At 39.2% G+C, this 23,203-nt stretch overlaps 1 protein-coding gene across 1 annotated transcript; it reads left to right on the forward strand.

The window, feature by feature from the left end:
• The first annotated feature begins 14,650 nt into the window (after positions 1 to 14,650).
• On the forward strand, positions 14,651 to 16,060 carry CHRM2 (cholinergic receptor muscarinic 2). Its single transcript, XM_058805475.1, has one exon. It carries the CDS (start codon positions 14,651 to 14,653, stop codon positions 16,046 to 16,048), a length of 1,398 nt encoding a protein of 465 aa, XP_058661458.1. The 3' UTR covers positions 16,049 to 16,060.
• The last annotated feature ends 7,143 nt before the right edge of the window (positions 16,061 to 23,203 follow it).

Consider the following 23,203-nt stretch of genomic DNA (forward strand, 5'->3'; position numbering starts at 1 on the left):
CAGAAGCTCATTAGGTTCCAAACCTGAAACCAATGCTATTCTCTGCAAAAATTTTTTAAGATATATATGCCAATAACAGTCATGTTATTGACTATATATGACTGGCAACAGTCACAGCCCCAGATAGTTTTGCATGACCATGTGCTAAGGAGAGAAAAGAGAAATATTGTCCTTCAGAAAAAAGAAATGCTTGATTGGGCACTCGTAATGTTACAAATGGGTATTGAAGGCAGAGTTTTCTCCTAAGTGATGAATAGCAAGGGTGATCCCAGGACAGTTTACAGCAGGGAAGAGCAGAATATGATTCTGGATCTAGTAAAACAATGAACTAGGACTAGTCCCCAGACACCAATCCTGTTCCTTGCCTATTTCATAGAAAAGTCATGAGCCTACCAAAAGCAACAGAAATTTTGCCATTGGCATAGACAGGGCTTTTGACCTATTGATTTTTTTTCAGAGCAATTTACCATGAGATTTCAGGCTCTGAAATTGGAGTGTGGATGAGTAATGCAGCTTGTACAGTGGAGCCCTGCTCTCAGCAATCTCTGAAGTCAGGCTTCCAGGGCCAGTGCTGATGTGTGGAATTTCACAGCTCAATCCAGGAACACTCTCTAACATCCTCCCAGTGATTGCTGTTTTCAGGAGCAGCCCGATATTTAATTAATTTCTAAACCTGCAGAAAAGTAGCTTGTGTGCAGAGCAGATGAAGTGAATCGAGCACAAGCAAATATTATCTGAGTATTTTTGTCATGAATAGATAGCTCTGTTAGCTACAGAGGGAGCTCAGATTAATTCTGTGAATCTCAAACCCAAACAATATAGAGGAGAGACATAAACACACTGTACATTCAGTGGGTATGCACTTTCTGACAGAAACACTGGTTATTGTTGATTAGCACATATAATTTTGATCATTTTGGATTTATTTTCCTTTGTCTAATATTCACAGTTCTGCCCAAACCCCTTGTTTACACAATGACAAGAAAAACAGATAAAGAGGAGAAAATGCAATGCAGATCAAGCATGTTGAGAAATATATTAGTAAAGAATTAAAAAGATAGGAAATAATAAAACTACAACAGAGCATAAAAATGCATTCTATACATACACACATGGAGAAAGAGAGATTATGCTTTGAAGGCATTGTGAGCTTTTGATTTTCTATCTGTTGCAGAACAGACCCATTTTAAGGAAGCAGGAAAAATGATTACTTGAATTGTGATTACCTCTAACAAACTTCTGTGTTTGCTGGAGTGGTTGCAGTCATTCTTGGTGATATAACACCTCCTCAAATAAAAATAGGAGGACAAAAGGAAAAAAAATATCTAAGGTGAAGCACTAAACTACTTGACATTCCCCATCATTAATAGTACTACCTTGTCAGTTTGCTTCTAAGTCTCAAAACAGCTTCATGAACTTTCTTTTCAGACAGAGAAAAATCTCAAATGTCTCTTGTCACTTCCTGCATAGAGCCTTGCAAAACCAAAACTTCTGGCACACTTATTCAAATTCACTACAAAAGCTTTATTTTTGTCCTAACCCTAACAAAGGCAGGTAGAATGAACCACTTCCTGACCACAGAAGACAATCTGCATCACAAGATTTAGAAAGAGAAGCTAGGAAATGCATGATTTTTTTTCTCTTTTCACTACATTATCTTTATTCTCAGCCAGACACCAGAATAAGATGCATCACCATTTACTTGCTCTCAAACATTTCCCAGTACTGAAAGAACAGAAAGTATCAAAAGTCATGTGCTGCAGGTCATGAAAAATTTGCTAGAATGCCTGAAACACAAATTTCTGTTTGTGTTTGAAGTCCATGTGTATTTACATGGGAGTTGAAGTCATATTGACTCTGGTTTTCACAAGACAAATAGCATCAGATTCTCACTGCCTGTTGTAGAGAGACAGCCCCCCTTCACCTGTGAGGATTACTGGGCAACAAGAAGAGATTCTTCCAGAGAAAGTGTAAGAGTTCAGCTCTCTTAATCTCTCTGCCACACCTGTATTTGAAAATAGCTGTGGACTGTGTCCTTATGTTCAATTATAAAGAGATTGTGCGGAGGTATGGGGTATGAATTTAGTAAATCACAAGATCCATTTTTCCTTCTTACCAGGTGTAATTAAATTATTGTGAATTCCATCTCTTGGATGCTTGATCCTCTTTGCAAAGGTGATGCAATGCAGCTGTGCTGTCATGGAAATGCTTTTGGTGGGGTTGTGGAGAAAGCACACTATCCCTTGAATCACAAGGTCTGAGATATACAAAACTTACACAATTAGGAAGAGAATAAATGCCTATGTCAGTGGCAGGGTGGGTTGGATAGCATTTGTTTAGGAGGACCAGAATCATTATGAGTGGATACAAAATTATGAAAGATCTCTGTGAAGAAAATTTACATTTTTAAATGCGCTTTTACAAAATAGTAAATGTACTGAAGCAGATAATTAAATGTAAAATTACATTTTCCAACCCTAACATTAGAAAGATTAAGAGGTTAAACATTAACCTGACTGCAAATCCCTCCACTATCTCTTTCTACAAATAAGAGTGTCTGCATTTTAATTATTTGGTGCTGCTCAGTGCCTTGAACATTCAATGGGATTGCATTGCATGTCACAACAGATCAAGAGCAGAGCAACAAACAGATCCAAACTAATTAAAAACTGAAAAAAATCTAATCCTACTTCAATATAGTTTTATACATACTAAAAAAAAAGCAAAAAACAAACCCAAACAAAAAGAAAGCTTTAGAAATTTCATGAGAAACATTCAGGACTATTTATGTGGAGGACACTGATGTTGTAGGTAACATGTTTAAAGCCTTAAAAAGTATAGAATTTAGAGTGAACCTCATTTACCCTACAAAACGAGAAAATGTCATGACAGTGCTTTGCCCACAGCCTGAAAGGGCACCAGGAGCCCTCAGAGATTTTTCTGTTTACTCTGTGACTGGGTCTGCAGCAGGGAGCAGCAGTGCTTTAGCATGTGCTGCTGCTGAAAGGGATAAGCTGGAAAACTGGGGGTCACTGGCTTGGACATCAGTCCAGCTTGACCCAAGGAGCTTGCCTAGAGAATGGAAAGTCATTTGCCTCCTCTTTGACAAGCCCACTCTAAGATGAAAGCAACACACAGCTGTTTTCCTTCTCACTGCCAGGGATTTTTGTGGTTTTTGTATAGAAAGAAGGGAAAAATAACCCACTGAGAAGCAGTTATACCAAAACATCATAAGCCTGTTATATCATGAACAGAAAAAAAGGGACCAGCAGACAATCTTTTTTCTTTTTTTTTTTTCCTTTTCCTTGCAAACATTTCCTTTCAGCTGTCCCTTTGAAGTCACAGGCTTACAGGGTGAGTGACTGAGAGCAAGGAGCTGTGAAATGAGCCTTTGAGCCACAGATCTCTCAAAGAGCTCCACAAGGAGTGTATGAGTGGGGAACACATCATCTGCAAATCAGTGTGGGCTCACTGAGGCTTCCTGCAGCCTCTGACTCCAGAGAGGCACAGAGGCACAGATTTCAGCAGGGGAAAATCACCTCCCATCCTCATCCCACCTCCCCACCGGGGTTATCCAATTCCCCTCTGGGCAGTGGCTGTGTTGGTGTGACCAGCTTATGAGGAAATAATTGAGTAGAATAAATACACTGGAATTTCTGATTGTGAAAAAAGACTATAACTTTTTGGAAAAAACATTTTATATCCTCTTCTTTGAAGAAGTTATGTAGGCCAAGTCTCAGTTAATGGCAGTGGATTTGAGAACTTAAATATTTGAATGACAATTGAGGTGAGATTTCAGAACTTCAAGTCACTTCAGTGTTTCCACAATATTGTTCAAAGTGCGAGGCTTGAAGAAATGTTACCCTATCTCTGTGTGGGCTGTCACAGGATAATACAGAGAGGTACTGAAACTAAGGTCAGTGAGGAATTCTGACTGAAAACAGGCATTAAGGGGTGACGATTTGAAGAGCCTGTGTGAATGCCCTTGCAGAAGTCTTTTTCTTTCCTTCTTCTAATCAACTTATTATACATGCCTCAGTCTTGTTCCCATTTTTCTTTGTCACATTCATCCCATTTATTATTTTCTCTTGCCCCACATCCTTGTGTGTCTTTCCCTAGGTATATTCTGCTCTTCAGGTGGGTGCTGTGTGGGAGCACGTTGCAATGCAGCAAACAATGCTGGGTGGTTCTGCTGCTCTTGCTTGGCACAGTGGGAGGGATTTAATCTCCAACATGACACTTCAGGACACAGCAGATTGATGAAGGAGATTATTCCCTAGGTACACTGCTAGATTCTATTCTTATTTAATTTTACTTCCCGTAAGTTTGCTTTACCACTAAGTCCCAATTTAAAGAGTTGTTATGCAAAGATGGATTAAGTTCAAAGAAGTGGACCACTGCAGAAGAATAAGGTAAAGTGAGACCTCAGAAAATGAAATACATTAGTCAGTAGTCTTTTTTTCCTTTTTTTCCTTTTTTCCTTAAACATGTGTGCTGTGCAAAGGTGGTCTGAGATGTAGAAGCAGAAACAGGAAACTTGCAGACAGTAACAGATAAGTCTGCCGAAGAAGGGCAGAGAGTAATACACAGCATAACTGGAATTTCAGGACTGTAATAAAAAGAGTTTGAGATCCTCATCACCACAAATGGCAGAAGAGCTGATTTATCAGCAAGTCATTCTACCAACAGTTGTGATGAAGCTGACGTGGTGCTTCTGCCACAATGTAAAAGAGGTTCCCATGTGGGAAATACAATGACATGGTCTCTGAATTTTAAAATCAACCTCTTTCTCTCTTTTAATTAAAAACTCATATTTGAAATTTAATGGAATGTGCAAGGGACATCAAATACATTCATCACCATCACTCAGTGGAAATTTTTTTCATTGCTAAAGTGACAATATGAATTTGTGAAGTTTGAGATCTGTGCAAAGAGTAATGGCCTGCTCTTCTCCATCCTGTGCTAGTAAATGCCCCTCAGGTTTTTAACTTTTTTGGCTTCAAATAATCCAGTTTATCCTTTCTTAAACCCTATGTTTCAAATGTTCCCATTATTTTATTTTGGTCAATATTCAAGGGTGGTCAAAATCTGATGCAAACAGACTTTACAACATCTCTTTAAAAACCAAAACGTGCAGAGAGCTTGAGAGTATTTGCTTATAAATTTTAGTCTACCTGACCCTGTGATGATTAATACAATTTTTACAGAAGGCACATGGTCAGAGACAAGTCCCTCAGTTTCCTATTACTAAGTTAAACTTGCTAAACATTACATTATTTTTTAACAGAGGCTTGGTGAATTAATGCAAAGCTAAGGTATTTTACCTTGCTGAGGGTAGCTGCAGCATGTTAGTACCAATATCTGGACCCATGCATCAGAGCCAGATTTAGACACAGATTTGTTAAACCTGTAATAGAGTCAAAACACAATTAATCTGTAGCTATAGTCTATGTGATTAAAGTTGGTAGCAGTCATATAGTGAAATACAGCACAGAGACTTGGGGGACCTACTCTGATACAGTAGCTATGAAAAACTACTAAATAAATCTCTCTTTTCTTTGGCAAGGACTATGTGATCCTTGAGGTTCTCTGTTCACAAAAGGAGAGATGATTGTGCAGACCCACAGTAAACAATCATGATTGTGATCAACATATTTATAATGAGCTATAGCAAACACTTTATTTTAGATTTTTAAATGTTTTTGTAAGTATTTTGTTAGGCATTGCTTCTCTTTCCATCTTTCAACCTTTTCTCAGACTGCAGAATGAGCTTGGAAATATAGATTCTTTTTGGAAATTTAGATATCACTTCTTTCTGCTAAGGAAATGACCTAATTAAGTTCCTTCAGTATTTCACTGCTTAAAATACAGTCTGCAACAATACAGGCATAGAAAAAAATTAGCTGCCCTCTCAGAAACAAGTTTGAACTTCTGTTCAATATATGCTTAAATCCTTGCAAAGAATTTGAGCCGTTCCCTATTATATCTGAGTCACCATTCTCTCCTGTGCTCCTAATCTGCATCTTAGGTAAGCTGTTAAGTAAAATGGAATATGTGTAAAAATCCCCAGAATTTATGGACACAGAAGAACAGACTAGATTTTCAGACTCTTGAGAATTTCATATAAGACTGACCATGATGGTATTCAAAGGAGTATTAAAAGCATTTGTTGAATTAAAAAAATAAGGTCGTTTCCAAAGCAGATTTGAGGATTATCTGATAGATCTTTGTGAGTGAATAAGAAAATCCCATGCCAAAGCCAGGTACTTACACCATTTACAACCTTGGGAAAAGGAAAGATTTTCTTCAGCTTCAGTAAGAGTCTCTTTGGGCTCTCATATGTTAATATTCCTGTCAGAAGCCCCCTACTCTGACTCTGTCTGATGAACACAGTGAGAGTCTCCATGGGTTTATTCATGATCCCAAAAGGACTCCTTATGTCTTGGAGGGATTTGCAGATATTCACGGAAATATCACGGAACCTTATTTTTGGACTCACTGGCAGGTTGAGAGGGTTAATCCATGGTTCCTTGAGAGACCCTCCCTGTACTGTACTGCAGTTTCCCGGGGTGTTTTTCATGACCAATATTCCTACAGGCTCTTGCAAAAAGAAAAAAGAAAAAAAAGAAACTAGGAAAGAGTAGAAAGCCTGAGGTTTGTTTTTTTATTTTTTTGTTTGTTTTAGGGGTGTTTTGTTTGTTGTTGTTGGTTTTGTTTTTGTTTTTGTTTTTGTTTTTGTTTGTGGGTTGGTTGGTTGGTTTGGGTGGTTTTTTTTGTTGTTGTTTTGTTTTGCTTTTTGTTGTTGTTGTTGTTTTTTGGGGGTTTTTTTGTCTAGGGGGTTGGTTCATTGGTTTTTGGTTTGGGTTGGGAATTTTATGTCTGCTTGTATGTTAAGTTGGTTTCAATCAGCTTTCTGATCCTTCTCCTCTTTCACCAGCTTCACCACTTGTCAGTCAGGGACTTTGAAGAGCTCTCATAAGGTTTTTGTGTTTCACAGCACAGGTGTGACAGGTGATCTGAGGATAATGAAGTTCTGTGCCTCCAATTTGTGCTGGGCTGCAGAGGGACTATTTGACTCTCTCTTTTCCTTCAGAAGAGATATCCTTGAACCCAATGATCTTCAATTCAATCTGAACAGAAACTTCAATAACTCTTCTGCTGACATAACCTTTCTCATGGCTGGGGATAAGTACAAGTTTAGTCTGAGTTCTAGCATGACTATTTTAAGTAAAACGCTTGAAGAAGATAGCTATAGTCAGATAAAACTGGTTTGGTTGATGGGTGGGAGGAGCTTCAGTGAACTTCCAGCAGCAGTGGTGCAGCACGAGGCAGAAAGAAGAAGCCACTTCCTGAAATCCCTCACTTTTATGTCCCTTTTCTATCTCTCCCATAACCTCTGCCTGCAGAAATCAGTATAGGTGCACGGATGAAATGTGTGTGGCATGAGCTAGTCCCCAGTTTTTATTTTTTGATGACATCATCCACTCTTCCAACCCATTTATGGTGTTCTGTGAAACAACTTTCTGAGTTGGGTCATCCCCAAATTGTGACTAAATAATGGTGATAATGGTGGTTGCAGTGGATAAATTCAGGCCTCAGTACGTTTCTGTGCATGGGTTGCCTCAGTCTAACTGGATCACAGAATATTCTGATTTGGAAGGACCCACAAGGATCACCAAGTGCAGCTCTTAAGTGAATGGTCCATCCAGGGATCACAACCACAACTGTGGTGTTATCAGAACCATGCTCTGACTGACAGAGCTTATCCCAGGTCATATACTTCTCCATCCAGACTGCTTGCTCCAGGAATATTTAACTGTAATGGCTTCAGGTTTTTATCAAATTATATCCTTTCTCATTAATTATAATAAAATTTAAACGGCAATAAAATGTGGGTCTCTTCTGCCTGAGAGTTTTAAAAGTTTTTAAAATATTTTTAAGGCATTCTACTTCTGGAAATGACTGTTTTATGTGGCAGCTGCTTATCTGTGCCTCTAGATGGAGATCCTATCCATTTAACAGCCCTCTTGAGAAAGCTGTGGGATGCTTCCATTTTGCCTTTCATACTGCAAAGAATAATTTTTGTTTCTCTCTGATTTCTCTGGATTATAAATGTATTTTGATCTTAGCAAATATTTCACATCTTACCTGAAAAAAAAAACCCACAAAACATAACAAAACATACAAAATGCTCTTCTCTTCCAGCTTTCAACAGCAAGAGCATCCCTAACTATTTACTTTGCCTGAAATGTAATACTGAAATGTCCAATTGACATTCTGAAAACTCCCTCTACTGTGCAAGCACCTCTGACAAGCTGAGGTGCACAGGATTGCAGGTGGGACTCAAGGAATGACATTCCTCAGAAGGAATCACATGGACCATTGTACTCAGTCACTTCTATCCTTTGGATAAACCTCATGGTTCCACAAGAACAGAGAGGAAAACCTTTCATAACTTCACCAAGAGAATTGGTTATTTTCTCACTAGTTTTGGACCAAGGTTTTATATTATAATCCTAGCAAAAATAAGGAGGCATGTGCTCACATTATCACATTATTGTTAGAGAACATATCTTCTCTAGTCCAGGAGGTAAAAATCCCTTTTTGTGGATCAAAACCAGTTAGACTGAGCCATGTATATGAAGCATATTTTTCAGATTTGCCCAGTGCAGTGGGAGGCAAAGTTTAGCTTGTAATTGTATCAGCTGCCCAAAGACAGAATGCAAATTCTCTCTTGATTACACAGGTCCCAAAAAACAAAAACATATCTGCAGCCAAAGCTATACTATCATAAAGGTAATATTTCATGTGTCTTAGTACCAGTGGGTGACTATCAGAACAGGGGCAATAGTAATAACAGTACCAATATATTAGAAATACTTTGTAATCAGATCTTTGAGGAAAAACTACCTTTTTAATTTTTTTTCCTGAAAATAGAGAGATTATTGTTTGTTTGGTTGGTTTTATTATTTTACTACGCTGTCTAAACTTCTACTTGTGTCATATTTAATATCAACAAGTTGGGCTCATGACAGTATATTTACTTCTATATAGTTTTTCTGTATTCCCTTCTCTACAGTTTCAGCCTGCCAGAGCAGCAGTGAGCAAGTTGGAGTTTACAGCTTTAAAAACCCTCAGACCCAAACGTGCCCTGAGGCAGCATTTTGGTGCCAGCATTGGCACCTACTCATGTACAGTCCCCTGCTGCTTTTGGGGGAATATTTTCATTTTTGCCTTGTTTCAGTTGTTGTTTGTGGCACACTGTTGGTTTGCTTTTTTAAATATTTTCTGGCTCTGATCTACTTGTTGTTGCAAGATCTGTGCAGAAATTTTTAATTTTCCCCTTAGGTATCCTTCTTAAGTAGATGGGGAAAAGAAAAACCAAGCAGGCCCACGCAATAACTTTTTTGTAGGACATGTGTTGATTGAGATAAACAAAAGTGCATGAAAATGAAAAAAAAATAACACACCACACCAAGACAGAAACACTTAGCAAAGATATTTCTAGTTTCAAAAGGATTACAGAATATAATCCATTAGGTGAAGATTTTAGTCTTCAGGTGTTTGGGTATTTTCTGAAATGCATTTTTACCAAAAGTCCAGACTATATATATATATATATATATATATATATATATATATATATACATATACTCTCTTAAGGTCTGCAATAAATTCTGACTAACAGACCTAGGATATTTATTACAGATTAAGGGATTTTGTTTCTCTCTTTTTCTTTTCACACTGTGAGTTTAAAATCGTACCAAGAAGAAATTTAGAATCAAAATCAATTCAGTTCAGGATAAAAATCATTCCAGGAAAAAAACATTCCATTATTACTACAGCAATATCAAGTCTATTTTGCACAGGTTGGGGCTGAAGAGGAACTAGATCAAAAAAAGAAAGTTAAAAAAGTGTATTTTTTCTGCTTGAGACTTAGATGCTTAGATGTGCCCTCAGAATGGCAATGCACATACATTCTTGGGTAATCCTGTTTAAATCACAACTATAACTCTCAGGTGCTGATCATTTGTTGCCTCTTTCATGTCTTGACCTTTATATGGTTTCAGAAAATTCAAAGACATGAAATCCTTTACATTCAAATTCGTTAAATTTAACTTGTCAAAACGCACAATACAGAAGAAGAGTTTGTCTAACAAACTCTGACAGGCGTGATGTATCAGCCATTTTTTTTCAATACACCAAACATTTCTGTAGTCTGTTTTGTGGCAGATGTTGGAGATATATTTTAAATTTAAAATTACAATGTTTGCTACAAAATTTGCCTGCACCAAATGGATGTGTTCCTGTCAGGGTAAGTGGGAAGCACAACTCAGCAGGATGCAATGCTTAAGTATGCCCCAGCTCTGCCCTAAACTGTTGTCCAGTCAATAGAAGGGAATGATTTTCAGTACTGTGAGTTCTTTAGAGGGAGGAACTACTGCACTGGGAATGTTTCCTAAGTACATCTCAAATATCAAACAATGAATCATTTTATACATGGACTTCTTGGCTTTGTACATTTTCTGTGCAGTGATTATGGTGTTTCCACTCCAAAAAGTCATATATATTTTGAAATATATTTCAGAAAATTATCTTGGTTGCTTTTAAGGTCACAAGAGACATTCCTTGCCTTTTCTGGGTATTCTCTGTTCAGCAAGAATGCACTTAGTATGGAAGGATAAATTATGGTAGCCCATGGGAGCCAGTGCCATATTGTGCAACTCACACAAACACCCATGGGCCTGCAGAGGAGAGCTCTGTTTGTTCAAGAATAAGATCTGGTATTTCTCACACAGGAGGTCATATTACCTTAAAATGCCTCTGCCCGGTAGGTCTGCCTGATGAATAACATCTGCTCCCATAACAACAGCCTCTGCAGCAGGAGATGGGCTCTGGCAGGACAGAATCAGCAGCAGTGCACAGGCAGTGCTGCAGCCGCGATGAGAAACAGAGCCCTCTCTGTGCACCTGGTGCCAACCTCTCAGAATCTCTGCTGCTCACAGTGACTCTGAGATATGTACAAGCCTCTTTTCCCAGCCTGGCAGTCAAGGAAGGAGTCAGGATTTTTCTGTTCTCATTTTCAAGGTTGTTTATTATTTTTTATCTAATACAGTCTTTCTCCAGCCTGCTGAGGTCTGTCAGGCAGGTCAGCACATGGCACACTGCCCGCCCTTGAAGCAGTGTTATCTTTTTATACTAAAAACTACATGTACATTATTTACCATAACTTCCCAATAACCTATCACCTATGTTAGACAGGGAGTTTCTACCTTAAACCAATCCAAAAGGGCCACCATCACCCCAAAGATGGAGGCTAAGAAGAAGAAGGAGAAAGACTGGACATGCCCAAATCCCTCCATCTTGCCTCCTGAACCCTCATTTTAAAAATCCCAAAATGTATTTTTCACCCTGTGACAGACTAACTACTATTCTTCTTCAACTTTCTTGACTTGTAATTCTTCATATAAAGGTGGTAATTTGCTCCATGGGTCAAAATCAAAGGCACAGGAGTCTTGAGGCTCTGTGCCAAGGTCTCTGAGCCCTGAGCAAGGGGCTTGAGCCCTCCAGGACAATCAGAGGAATTCCAACACTGGGTTCCAACACTAACCTATGTTGGAGCCAGCAGGAGGGAGCCCAGAACATTGCAGGGGCTCCTGGGTTAGGGAGCTTGCACACCCCTGCCTCTGTGTGGGTTATTTTAGTACTCTGAGGAGTGACCATGTATGTCAGTGGAAATCAGATTTGTCTCTCCAGCCCTACATCCTTTCATCAACATGCACAGCAGAATATGCTTCACTTTACAATCACACTGATGCAGGCAAAGGGAAGATTTTACTGGATGTTTTTACAGCAGATGTTTCCTTGTACCTCAGAAAGTTGTGACTGCCCTTGTAATTTGTAGCCAGAGTTACCAGCCTTCTTAAGGGCTGGAAAGTTTTGTGCAAAAAGAGGGAAAGACACTCCTTTGCTCTGCTTCCATTCATATTAACACAATGAAATGCTATTCCTAGCAAGTAAGATTAGCTTTTAGCTTTCATCCATCTCCTTGCATCCCATATTTCCCCATAAAATCAGGAGAATTATTACTGAATTGCCAGTATTTCCAGTGAAAGTGGGTAAAAATTTCACCTGAAAAGACTCAGGAATAAAGTCAGCTGGGAAATGGTAATTTGGTTTCACAAGTTTCAAGTTTTTTAAATTAATTTTGTTATTCAATGGAAAGAAAATAGAACTTCTGAGCAGTTTTTCAAAAATATATTGCAGAGAAACACTTGTTTCCTTATCACAAAGCATAATTTTTTCATCTCTAATCCACTCTCACTCATTTCCATTTTGCTCCCCCACTCACTTTCTGTCACCAGAGGTAGCTGCAGAGCACCAGATCATGAACCTTCTTCAGCTGATTTTTTTTAAATCAATACATCTCTATGCATGATTTTTCCTCTTCATTAAAAAATGCATTCTGCTAAGAATGTTCATAAACAATTCTGCTTGGGAGAAATTCTTAGCTTGTCCAAAAAATTGATGCCTTACACATCTAACTGGGTAACCAGCTGCTCAGCTGTGAAGCTTTGGGAGAAAAACAGACTGGGAATTGCTGAAATGTCACTCCTATATATTAGAGGTGTCCCATCAATGTTTTTGCACAGAACAGAAATTCTGCTACATTCCACTCAGCCTATTCTTACTGTACAAAGCACACACTTAACTAAAGCATTCCTCTTCCTCATTTTGTTATCTTGAACCTGATCTCAAGGATTTTAGTGTTGTACCTGTAAATAGATAGCAAGAAATAAATGTCTGTCGAGCCTTATGTTCCTCTATTTATTCATGTATTCACTTCAACATAGAAATGGCAAAAAATATTTTAGCTGTTTTTGACAGCAAAGGCAAATGCATGACCCCACCCTCTGCCAGTTGTATTTCTCTAAGTATAAATTTCAAGATTACAATGTTTCCTCAGACAAAAAACCTTTTACCCTGGTTTAGCATTTTGACTTTTCCACGGAGACAGGCTTGCTTATTTTTCCCAGAGTTCAGAAGGGGTTTTGCCACTGTGCTGACATTTTGCATCATCTTCTTTCTTTTGCATCTGGAAAAAAAAAGTGAAAAAATAGAAAAAGCACAGTTCTGAAATGACAGTAAAATGCATTGTTCCTTTGAAGTGACGTGGACTGCATATGTCTGTGCATCAGCAGGTTAGTCAGAGGGACCAGAGCAGAATTTTATAATCCCTGGTGTATAGAGGAGCCATACATAGATTATTTTTTTGTTTTCCTTTGATTGCACCACCATGTTCAGAGACTCCTTAAAGAAGTGATGCCTTATGTGTGGGGCGAAAAACAGGAGAATATTGTAATTAGGAAAAAACTCAAACTTCCCTGTCACATCTGGCCTTCATGCTTCAATAATCCTTTGAGCACAGCTCATAAATAATGAGCACTCAGATGCTGTACAATTCTAGTGCATTCTATTGACTTCCAGGGGATGCACAAAAGGATAGAATATATCCTGGAGGCAAAAGCATGCACTGTTTTCTTAATCTTCTATCAAATAAGTATCACTAGCAATTTAATTACTATTTATTGAGCACTGTCATTAGGGTATAAGGGGTACAAAAAGAATTGCTATGTGTAAACAGAACTGATTTTTATCTGTTTCTTTATTTAGCATTACCCTGCTGTCTATTTCAGACTTTTTGCTTTAGCTGTATGTGATGCAGATTAAAAATGTCGTTATTTGAAAAAAAATGGGAAAAGTGCAATCAAGCAAGCATCAAAAGATAATACCATGTATAAAAAAAAACCCAAACAAACAACAATCCCTTATCCAGGTACAAATACTCAAAAGTAAGTAAAAAAAAAAACTTTAATCTTACTGAAATTGAAAAAAAAAATAGAAATCAAATATGTATGAATCTAACTAGATAGGTAAATTATCAACTAAGGTGAGTTTATGAAGTTTGTTAAGTTCAACAGACTGTTTATTGACAAACTAATTAGTTTGATGAAGTGACAAAATCTTTGTAAGTGCTGCCTGAAAAAGAAACTGCAGGGTAAGAAAACTGGGGGGAGATATGATAAAAAACCATTCCATAAAACCTCACAGAAGCATGCCCAGGTGAAAAATGAAAGAAAGACAGAAACAGAGATCTCCTTCCCATGATCTGCCCCTCAGTAGATCACAGGTTCACTTTGGGTTATAAGAATGTTACACCCTCCAGTCCAGACTTTTTATTTGGAATAGGATTTGAAATGAGTAAAGTGAACTATTTTGTTAGCAAGAAAGAAAATAATATGCAGGCTCAGTTCCAAAATATTCAGGTCAATATTAGTTTTAAAAAATAACAAAGAGAAAAAGACATCTGAGAACTTAATGTAGTTTTCAGTCCAAAAGTGTGCCTTTCTCACATATTTAGAGCTAGCCTATTGTTCTATTATTCCTAAACTGCACACTGTGTTTCGTTTAGCCAAAGTTGACTGGCTTTTCCTGAATATATCTTCCAGCTTTAAACTTTTGCCAAGTCTTGGTTTTTTTGGGATCCATTCCTTAAAGGCAAAGGGACTAACTTCCTGATTATATCTGTTTTCTTTTCTTTCCTCTGCAGGCTTAAGTTGTAAGTGGGTATCTTGTTACCAGAAGCGAAATGAATAACTCAACTTACATAAACTCTTCCTCTGAAAATGTGATGGCCTTGGAGAGCCGCTATAAAACTGTCGAGGTGGTGTTCATCGTCCTGGTGGCAGGGTCCCTCAGCCTAGTCACCATAATTGGGAACATCCTGGTCATGGTGTCCATCAAAGTCAACAGGCACCTCCAGACTGTCAACAATTATTTCCTGTTCAGCCTGGCCTGCGCTGACTTGATCATCGGCATCTTTTCCATGAACCTGTACACCCTGTACACTGTGATAGGCTACTGGCCCTTGGGGCCCGTGGTGTGTGACCTCTGGCTGGCTCTGGACTACGTGGTCAGCAACGCCTCAGTAATGAACCTGCTCATTATCAGCTTTGACAGGTACTTTTGTGTCACCAAGCCCCTGACGTATCCCGTGAAGCGGACCACGAAGATGGCCGGCATGATGATCGCAGCCGCCTGGGTACTGTCCTTCATCCTCTGGGCTCCTGCAATTCTCTTCTGGCAGTTCATTGTGGGAGGAAGGACTGTCCCAGATGGGGACTGCTACATCCAGTTTTTTTCCAACCCTGCTGTCACTTTTGGCACTGCCATTGCAGCCTTCTACTTGCCCGTTATCATCATGACTGTCCTTTACTGGCAAATCTCCCGAGCCAGTAAGAGTCGGATAAAGAAAGGAAAAAAGGAAGCTGCCCAAAACCAAGAAACAGTTTCCCCCAGCCTTGTCCAAGGTAAAATAGTGAAACCAAACAATAATAATATCCCGACCAGCGGGGATGGGTTGGAGCACAGCAAAATTCAGAATGGAAAAACCAGTGAAGAGACTGTGACCAATAACTGTGTTCAAGGGGAGAAGGAGAGCTCCAACGACTCCACCTCCATCAGTGCAGTCGCTTCCAACTTGAAAGAGGATGAAGCTACCAAAGATGCCAGGCAGGCTTCTGCCTCCCAAGACCATGTCAAAGCAGAGAACTCCAAGCTGACATGCATCAGGATAGTCACCAAATCCCAAAAGGGGGACTGCTGTGCCCCTACCAACACTACCGTAGAGATCGTTGGCACGAACGGGGAGGAGAAGCAGAACAGCGTGGCCCGGAAGATCGTCAAGATGACAAAGCAGCCAGCCAAAAAGAAACCACCCCCTTCTAGAGAGAAAAAGGTGACAAGGACGATTCTGGCCATCCTCCTGGCCTTCATCATCACCTGGACCCCATACAATGTGATGGTGCTCATCAACAGCTTCTGCACATCCTGCATCCCCGGCACCGTGTGGACTCTGGGTTACTGGCTCTGTTACATCAACAGCACCGTCAACCCCGCCTGCTACGCGCTCTGCAACGCCACCTTCAAGAAGACCTTTAAGGACCTTCTCATGTGTCATTACAAGAATATAGGAGCTACAAGGTAAAAGTGATAATGAACATGGTTATGAAAAGGGCGGAGAAGTTCCAAATTAAATTTAAAAAAAAAAACCCTTTGATGCTACAGCACTTTATGGTCTTCTACAGGATGCGCAATCCAGGATGTTAGTGGAAATACTGATAAGGGGCAGCAGCTGTACCCCTGAGGACTACACTTTAAAAAAATTTTTTAATAAATGAAAATAAATCTTTGGGACACGGGGATGTTTGAGAAATTATTCAAGTGTGTGAACTGGAGGCACAGTTCCTTACTTTCTGAGAGTGTTCTGCAGAAGGGCTTTAAAGTCTATGATTTTTGGGTCATTCTGTGTAAAATACTTGTTCTTTCATTCTCTTTTTCTTGTGTTTTTTCCTGTGTGTTTATTATGTCTTCATCCAGGTAAAAAAAAAAAAAAAACCAAACAAATTTTAATAATAACTGTGTGGAAGAGGCATAGGAGTTTGGAAGATCATTGAATAATCAAAATCAATCATGGCAGAAATTTTCTAAAGCTCAAAGTTGTCTAAAGCTGTTTTGCCACTGTCATGTAAGAAGCTTAATGTTAGGTAAATCATGATGGAAGTTTTTTCTGTTGTTTATGACACCACCATTTCCAAAACCACATCAGTTCTGAAAGTGTTCTTATGCACAACATGTAATCATTGTATATTGTTACAAGTCTGCTGCTTGCCCCATCTCAGGGGCTTTTGTTCTGTGACTACTTCATCATGTCAAGATCAAAGTGAAAAGACTTGGTCTCGTCCAGATTGCTACATGCCAAGACTTCTTCAGCATCCATGTAAACCAAAGCTTTTGAGACTATTTTGTTCACTTTATTCGTCACATGACATCAACCTGTGGATTTGTCTTTTACCTTCATCAGCCTTTTCTTCCTTTCTGCACCTCACTTGTCCAGGGCAAGACTGAACATCAAAAGAAGCTGTAAATTTAAAGGTCTCACCCAGTCGGCCACCATGGTGGCCAAACAAAGGGTCTCAGCTGAAAAATAGAAACAAGATTATCACTAGAAAATGAAAAGCTACATCCATTTAAAGTTGGATGTACAGATTAAGAGGTATGTTGAGGCTTCACAGAATGAATAGTTAATATTAGATGACCATGCTCTTGACCTGTTAAAAGATAACTATATGAATAATTTTTTGACGTAAAAAATAAGATAGACTGACATACCCACCTGGATCAAGCTCTGCTAAGCCCTTAGTGTAAAACTGGGTTCCTTTCTGGGTGAATCCTGCATAATATGTTTGCTTTCTGGAAAAGATATTGGTCACATTGCCTTGTACTACGTGAGAGGCATATTTTGACTGTAAGTCAAGGGGTAACACTAATAAAAAAGCAGACAGGAAAACTGTGATTATATATTAAAATAGTCTTGATGGAGTCTGGCAAGGATTAAGTTAGAATATATTTTGCTACGCTACACTAGGTGAAATGTGGATAATTTCTGCCTGACAAAGAATTTACTATTCCAATATTTGATATTTACTGTAGCAAAACAAAACATTTTGTGGACAGGTCAGAGGGTATCAGATTATTGAAAACAGTGATTGTCTGGGAGTCATGCACATTTTATTTACCTCCTTCTTAGTACCTCTAACTTCCAGCCCCTAACAAAGGTACATTTATATGTTTTCTTATCCAAAAAGAGCATAGACAGTGTCCTGAGGATCTCTTTTCTGAGTGAACACCACCCACCAAACAGGACACAAATTCATTTGGTTATTTCATGCTACAACTGCAATATTCCAAAATGCACCTCAAAATAGCAGCCTCTGAGATTACAGAGAAATTAATCTTGCAGAATTAAGTTTTACATTTGACAAGCTTAATGGAAGACAGTGTCAAAGCACTCTGGTATCATGACAATTTTCATGTTTTGCAGCACAAGTTCCCAGCAGAAAGTGAAAATGAGGAGGATTAAACTGCAGTAAATTAAGGCCATGTTAAATTCCGGATTAACATGTCTTAATATGAAGTCATTGAATTTATACCCCTAGTGATTTCATCCTAATATAACTGTCTCTATACAGCCAGGGATCTAATTTTGCAACCCTCACTTGCCTTGAGTCATATCTACTATCACTGTTTTAATCCTCCTGCTTGTAAGGAAGAATAACTGCATGACAAAGCTTGCCAAAATGAGCACTGCTTGCCTTTTAAAACTTCTTGCCTTTTAAAACTTCACTCACTTTTTATCTTGATCAGGTCAAAGGAAGGACTTACACATTCCTAGCTTGTTCAATCTTTTAGAGTGTTAGAAAAATCCAAATAAAATCCCAAGATAGAATAAAATCAAGTATGTTCAGTTTCTAAATCTGACTTCTTGGGAAAAGTTTCATAAAAGAAACACACTTGCTTCTTTCTTTCAGCAAGTGCTGTGGGCATCAATAGTTCAGATACTGAAACTGGGAAATAATGGTTTGTATAGCCACACTTAATCTTTTAACTCTGGTTTTCTGGCAGACCTGCAAATCCCTTATTCTCACATTTGAAGCTATCACTTGTCCATAATGAATTAGTCTAACAGATAAGGACACTCCTACAGGCTAAGAAGTGTGGCAGATAGATTGAAATTATAATCCTTCATCATGTGATGACACTCAAAATACCACAGAAAGAAAATTATTTTGGGGCCAGCATTCATGAAAAAAATACAAACAAAGGAAAAACATAACTTAGAAGTTTTCCAGCACTTTTCCCTAGAACCACCCTCACTTTTGATCTCAGAAGATGCTTTGATTTGTGTTATAGTATATTTAAAAGGCTTGTAGGACACACAATCCTCTGTGTTTCCACCCTGTAACAGTTTATGGTACATTTACATTTGCAGACAATTAAACAGTGTAAAAATAGATGACATAGTGCAACTATGTATGGATACAAACATGCAAACACACACCCCTACACGGTTTATATACATGAAAAATAAACAACCAATATTCAAGGTATTGCATGGAGCCTTGTCTGCCTAGTGTGCATTGCCAGCTGCTGGGAGGTGCAGAGCCAACACTTATTTCACTGTGTCACCCCTCCTGAAGGCAGAGTAGAGGCAGAACGTGCCCTCAGATTTTGTGAACCTCTTGGGTCTTGAGGTGGTTGTGGCTCAGTAAGACAAAAATGTGCTAATGGTCCAGAAACGCAAAATAATTTCTTCTTGAATATCCTTTGAGCTTTCATGTCTTTCCTTTGTGTCCCAAACCACGTTCACCAGGTTTCACTTCCCTCCCGAGTGACAGATCTGCAGGATGTAGATGTCAGTCTTGAAGAGCAGCTCTCCCTGGGTAACCCCAGCTTCCCTGGCTGTCACCTGCACCCTGTGGTCCCCAGGGTGGCCCTGCTGATGGAGCTGCCTCATCTTCACCTTCAGCCTGGCCAGAGGATCCCAGCAGCACATCCACACCATGTGCTGTGCTGGCCACTTCTGTCTCACATAGAAACCCAGCACACTGTGCAGGTGACGCATGAGAACAACAAGAAAAAGCAAAAACATCCCAAAAATGATAACTGACAACAAAAAACTGCAGCTAGAACTTCTCGCCCCCTCCTTTCCTTCCTCTTTCATTATTTCCGGAAAGAGGCAGCCCACAGGGAGTGATTTGTGTTGTCATGGGACAGCCCTACCTTCATGCTCCAGGAAGAGAGCAACAACTTGGAGATGCATCAATCCAGTGGGCAACTTTTCTGAGTATTAAGGAAGTCTGTGGTCTAAGACAAAGGAAGAAAAGAAGAAAGGAAAAGGAAAAGGAAAAGGAAAAGGAAAAGGAAAAGGAAAAGGAAAAGGAAAAGGAAAAGGAAAAGGAAAAGGAAAAGGAAAAGGAAAAGGAAAAGGAAAAGGAAAAGAATAAGGAAGCCAGAAAGCTGAAGCAATGTTTAAAATCTGTTTTCCAGTGAGAACAAAATCTAAGAAAAACTTGTCAGCCTTCTTTCTCTTTGAGATTTTCATTTGATTTATTAGGAATCATAGGATCTATTGAAAGATTGCAAAGTATTTGAATGTTGCCTGATGAAAGGCAGTCCAAAGACAACAAACACATCTATATAGGTCAGATTGCTTTTTCTTGCTTTCTTTCATTGTTGTTTTTCTGTACAAAAGCTCACAGGAATGGGAGTGTTCAAGCGGACCCCGGAGAGATCAGTTGTTTGGCATTCACAAAGCATGAAGGGGACAAAATAAAGTGCTAAATCTATCAGCCCTCTGCTTTATACTCTCCTGGTGGAGAAAAACATATTGACAAGAAGAGGTGCCTTCAAGGAGTGTGGCTGTGGTGAAAGCAGCCTACACACCACTGAAGAAACCCTTGAAGTGGCCCAGCAGCTCCTGGCCTCTCATCCAGGGACAGGAGCAGGCGGGCTATTTTTTTTTAACTTTATCTCCTTATGGATTTCAATGTGTCCATCTGTCTATGGGAATTGCTAGCAAACTCACTTTCCCCTTCTCCAGTTTTGACTGATTTTGATCTCTGTTCTTCATTCCTGTGAATGGGATATTCCCAAGGATGAGTGAGTGTTGCCTCAGCACACAGCTCCCACTTTCTCCTTTGGTGCTGGGGTGGCACACTTTGAATTTTTCACCTCTGCTGACAGCATCTCTCCTTGCCACTCTATGCCCCAAAATTAATCATGGCAGTGGCCTAGCAGGACTGGACAAATAAAGCATCCTGACAGCAATGTGCTGGAAACTTGACACGAATGCAGCTTGGGGACAGGAGTGGAGCAGAGCCATGCTGATATTTTTTTCTCTCCCCTAAAAATACTTTGGAAAAGTCTTTATTTTTTGTCAAATTGTGGAGTTTTTGGGAGCAAGAATTTAAAGTTTTACACTAAAAAAAAGGGCAGGAAAACAAGCTCTGGCCCTGTGCATGGGGAGTGTTTGCTAACAGTGAGTTTGGAGTTTAATAGTCCCAGATGAGGGACAGTGCAAGTGGTAAAAATTGAGAGGCTTAAAAGAAGTTAGCTTTTCTTTCACTACAGACACTTACAAGGGTATGATTTCTATACAATATTCCTTTTTCATGTATGTTACAAAGTGCTCTAGACTTATAAAGAATCTTTCTTTTTTACAGTTTGTAGAGAACCCTGCCTTGAAGGAACCTCAGAGATGGTCTTTAATTTTCTGTGGCCTCTCTTCTCTGCCTGTGTTTCCTCTTCTGCCACAGTTCTACCACAAATCTTTCCTCCTTACTTTAACAAGTGTCACCTGTGTTACAGCTACAGGCTTGTAGTTTCACTTGCCTTTCAGGCACTGTGAATGCTGGTATTTAACCTCTCTAACCCCACCCAAAAACTGCCTTCCCTAGCACAACATCCTCCTCCACCGAAGCCCAAGCTACTGTGTGGGCTGGCAACTTCCATAAATCCTTTCTGCATAGGTTTTAAATGGGAAGTAAAACAAACCCTCCAGTGAAACAAAGCCAAATCAATTCCTTTGCTCCCCAGTTGTGCTATCTCTGTGTTAGGCACAACAGTGGACAAAGTCCAAGAGTGAATGTGCTCATAGTGGGATATCATCCTGCCACATGCACGGAATAATTTTCTGCTCTGTGCCACAGAAAGGCACTCTGCCTTCCCCTGAATCCCCTTTCATTCATGAGCTTACTGGCAGAGTATTCACTGAGAGCCCAAACCTAAGAATGTAATTACAGCAAGGCTGAGTTGAACATCTACCACAACCAATGCAATTATTTCTCCTATATTTTTATTCCCTTCTTTTGCAATGCCTCTTTTGCTGCACTGTGGAGCCAGTGGGTTACATGAGCATATCAGTCCTCCCAGGCCTCATGTTTCAGAGTACTGGGTAGATTTGTTAAACACATTTCATTCCAGTGATAACCAAATAAAAGAAAATAAATTCTGGTGTCTTTATGCCTTCCAAAGTTCTGCATTACCTGAAGAGTGCCACTCAGTAACTACTCTTCTTGGTCTTTCCACTGTGAGTTTCTTTTCTTTTTCTTTCTTTTTTTTTTTTTTTTTTTGTTATTTTGTTTTTAATTTTTTTCTGGATCATACTTGCCAAGAAGCACACAGAAACCATTCCCTGAGATGTCCCAAAGTGCTCCGACTCTGGCAAAAGAAGCTCTGCGTGGTACATGAGGCAGTGCGATCACAGCCTGTCTTACAGTGCCCTTGGAAGGAAGAATTTATTTAAGAATTTAAGATATTAAACACTGAGTGTTCAATATCTGGGCTGACTCACCTGACAGCACTGGAGAGAGCACAAGGGGAGCAAAGTTGGTGTGTTCTGACTGGCGAAGGGACAAGCAAGTCACAGCTGGATTGCCTTTCTGCTTCCCACAGCTCATGGAGGCTTCAGGGAGCAGGGGGGGATTCCTGCCCCTCTGGAGACTCTGTCTCTCCACTCTACTCCAAAGACAGCCCTTCCCTGAAGCACACCCTGGCAGCAGTGGCAGCAAAAGTAATAAAATCACTGGTGGGAGTGCCACGACTGCCAATCAACAGACATCCTTCTGTCCTATCCCTTATTTCTGGTGCCACTTAGCTGAGGTGGTTGGTAAGTTAGAGACTAGCAATTTGTAAATACCTTTACATAGTGTGTTTTAACATGACCAACACCATATCTTGACTGTGTAAAAAATAATACATTATGTGTAATACTATCCAGATAAGCTTATAATGTAAATATATCTACAATGAATGTCAAATTAGGCTTTGAGCTCTATGTATGAGGAAGAACCTCATCTCTTCTTGAGATCTTTTTTAACTTAACAATATGAAAAACTTGTTATTCATTTATAAATATATATATATATATATATTTAAAACCTGCATTCTTTTCTTCAAAAGAAAATACTACTGCAAGAAAGAAGGAATGCATTACATGTATGTGATCTCCAAAATCATGTGGTAAAACCAGGAATTGAGAATCCTACAAGTAGGGGACTGGTCAAATTCTTAATGCCGTACATTTGATCTCATATAAATAAGATAAGCACAAGTTTATGGTTAGCTGTGTAAAGCTGACCCACTTGATTATATATACATTATAGATATATATTTATATATGCTGTATAGATATACATATATTATACACAACATTCATACAGTGGAAGCAAAGTTTGATTAAGTTATATTAACTGGGAATTTGGATGTAATGTTGTGGATCATTTGGAGGAAAAATGTCTGT

Source organism: Ammospiza caudacuta, chromosome 5 (assembly GCF_027887145.1).
Source record: "Ammospiza caudacuta isolate bAmmCau1 chromosome 5, bAmmCau1.pri, whole genome shotgun sequence".
NCBI lineage: Eukaryota > Metazoa > Chordata > Aves > Passeriformes > Passerellidae > Ammospiza > Ammospiza caudacuta.

Bases quoted from the DNA above. Each gene is read 5' to 3' on its own strand.
- CHRM2 (XM_058805475.1), top strand. From the start codon at position 14,651: ATGAATAACTCAACTTACATAAACTCTTCCTCTGAAAATGTGATGGCC.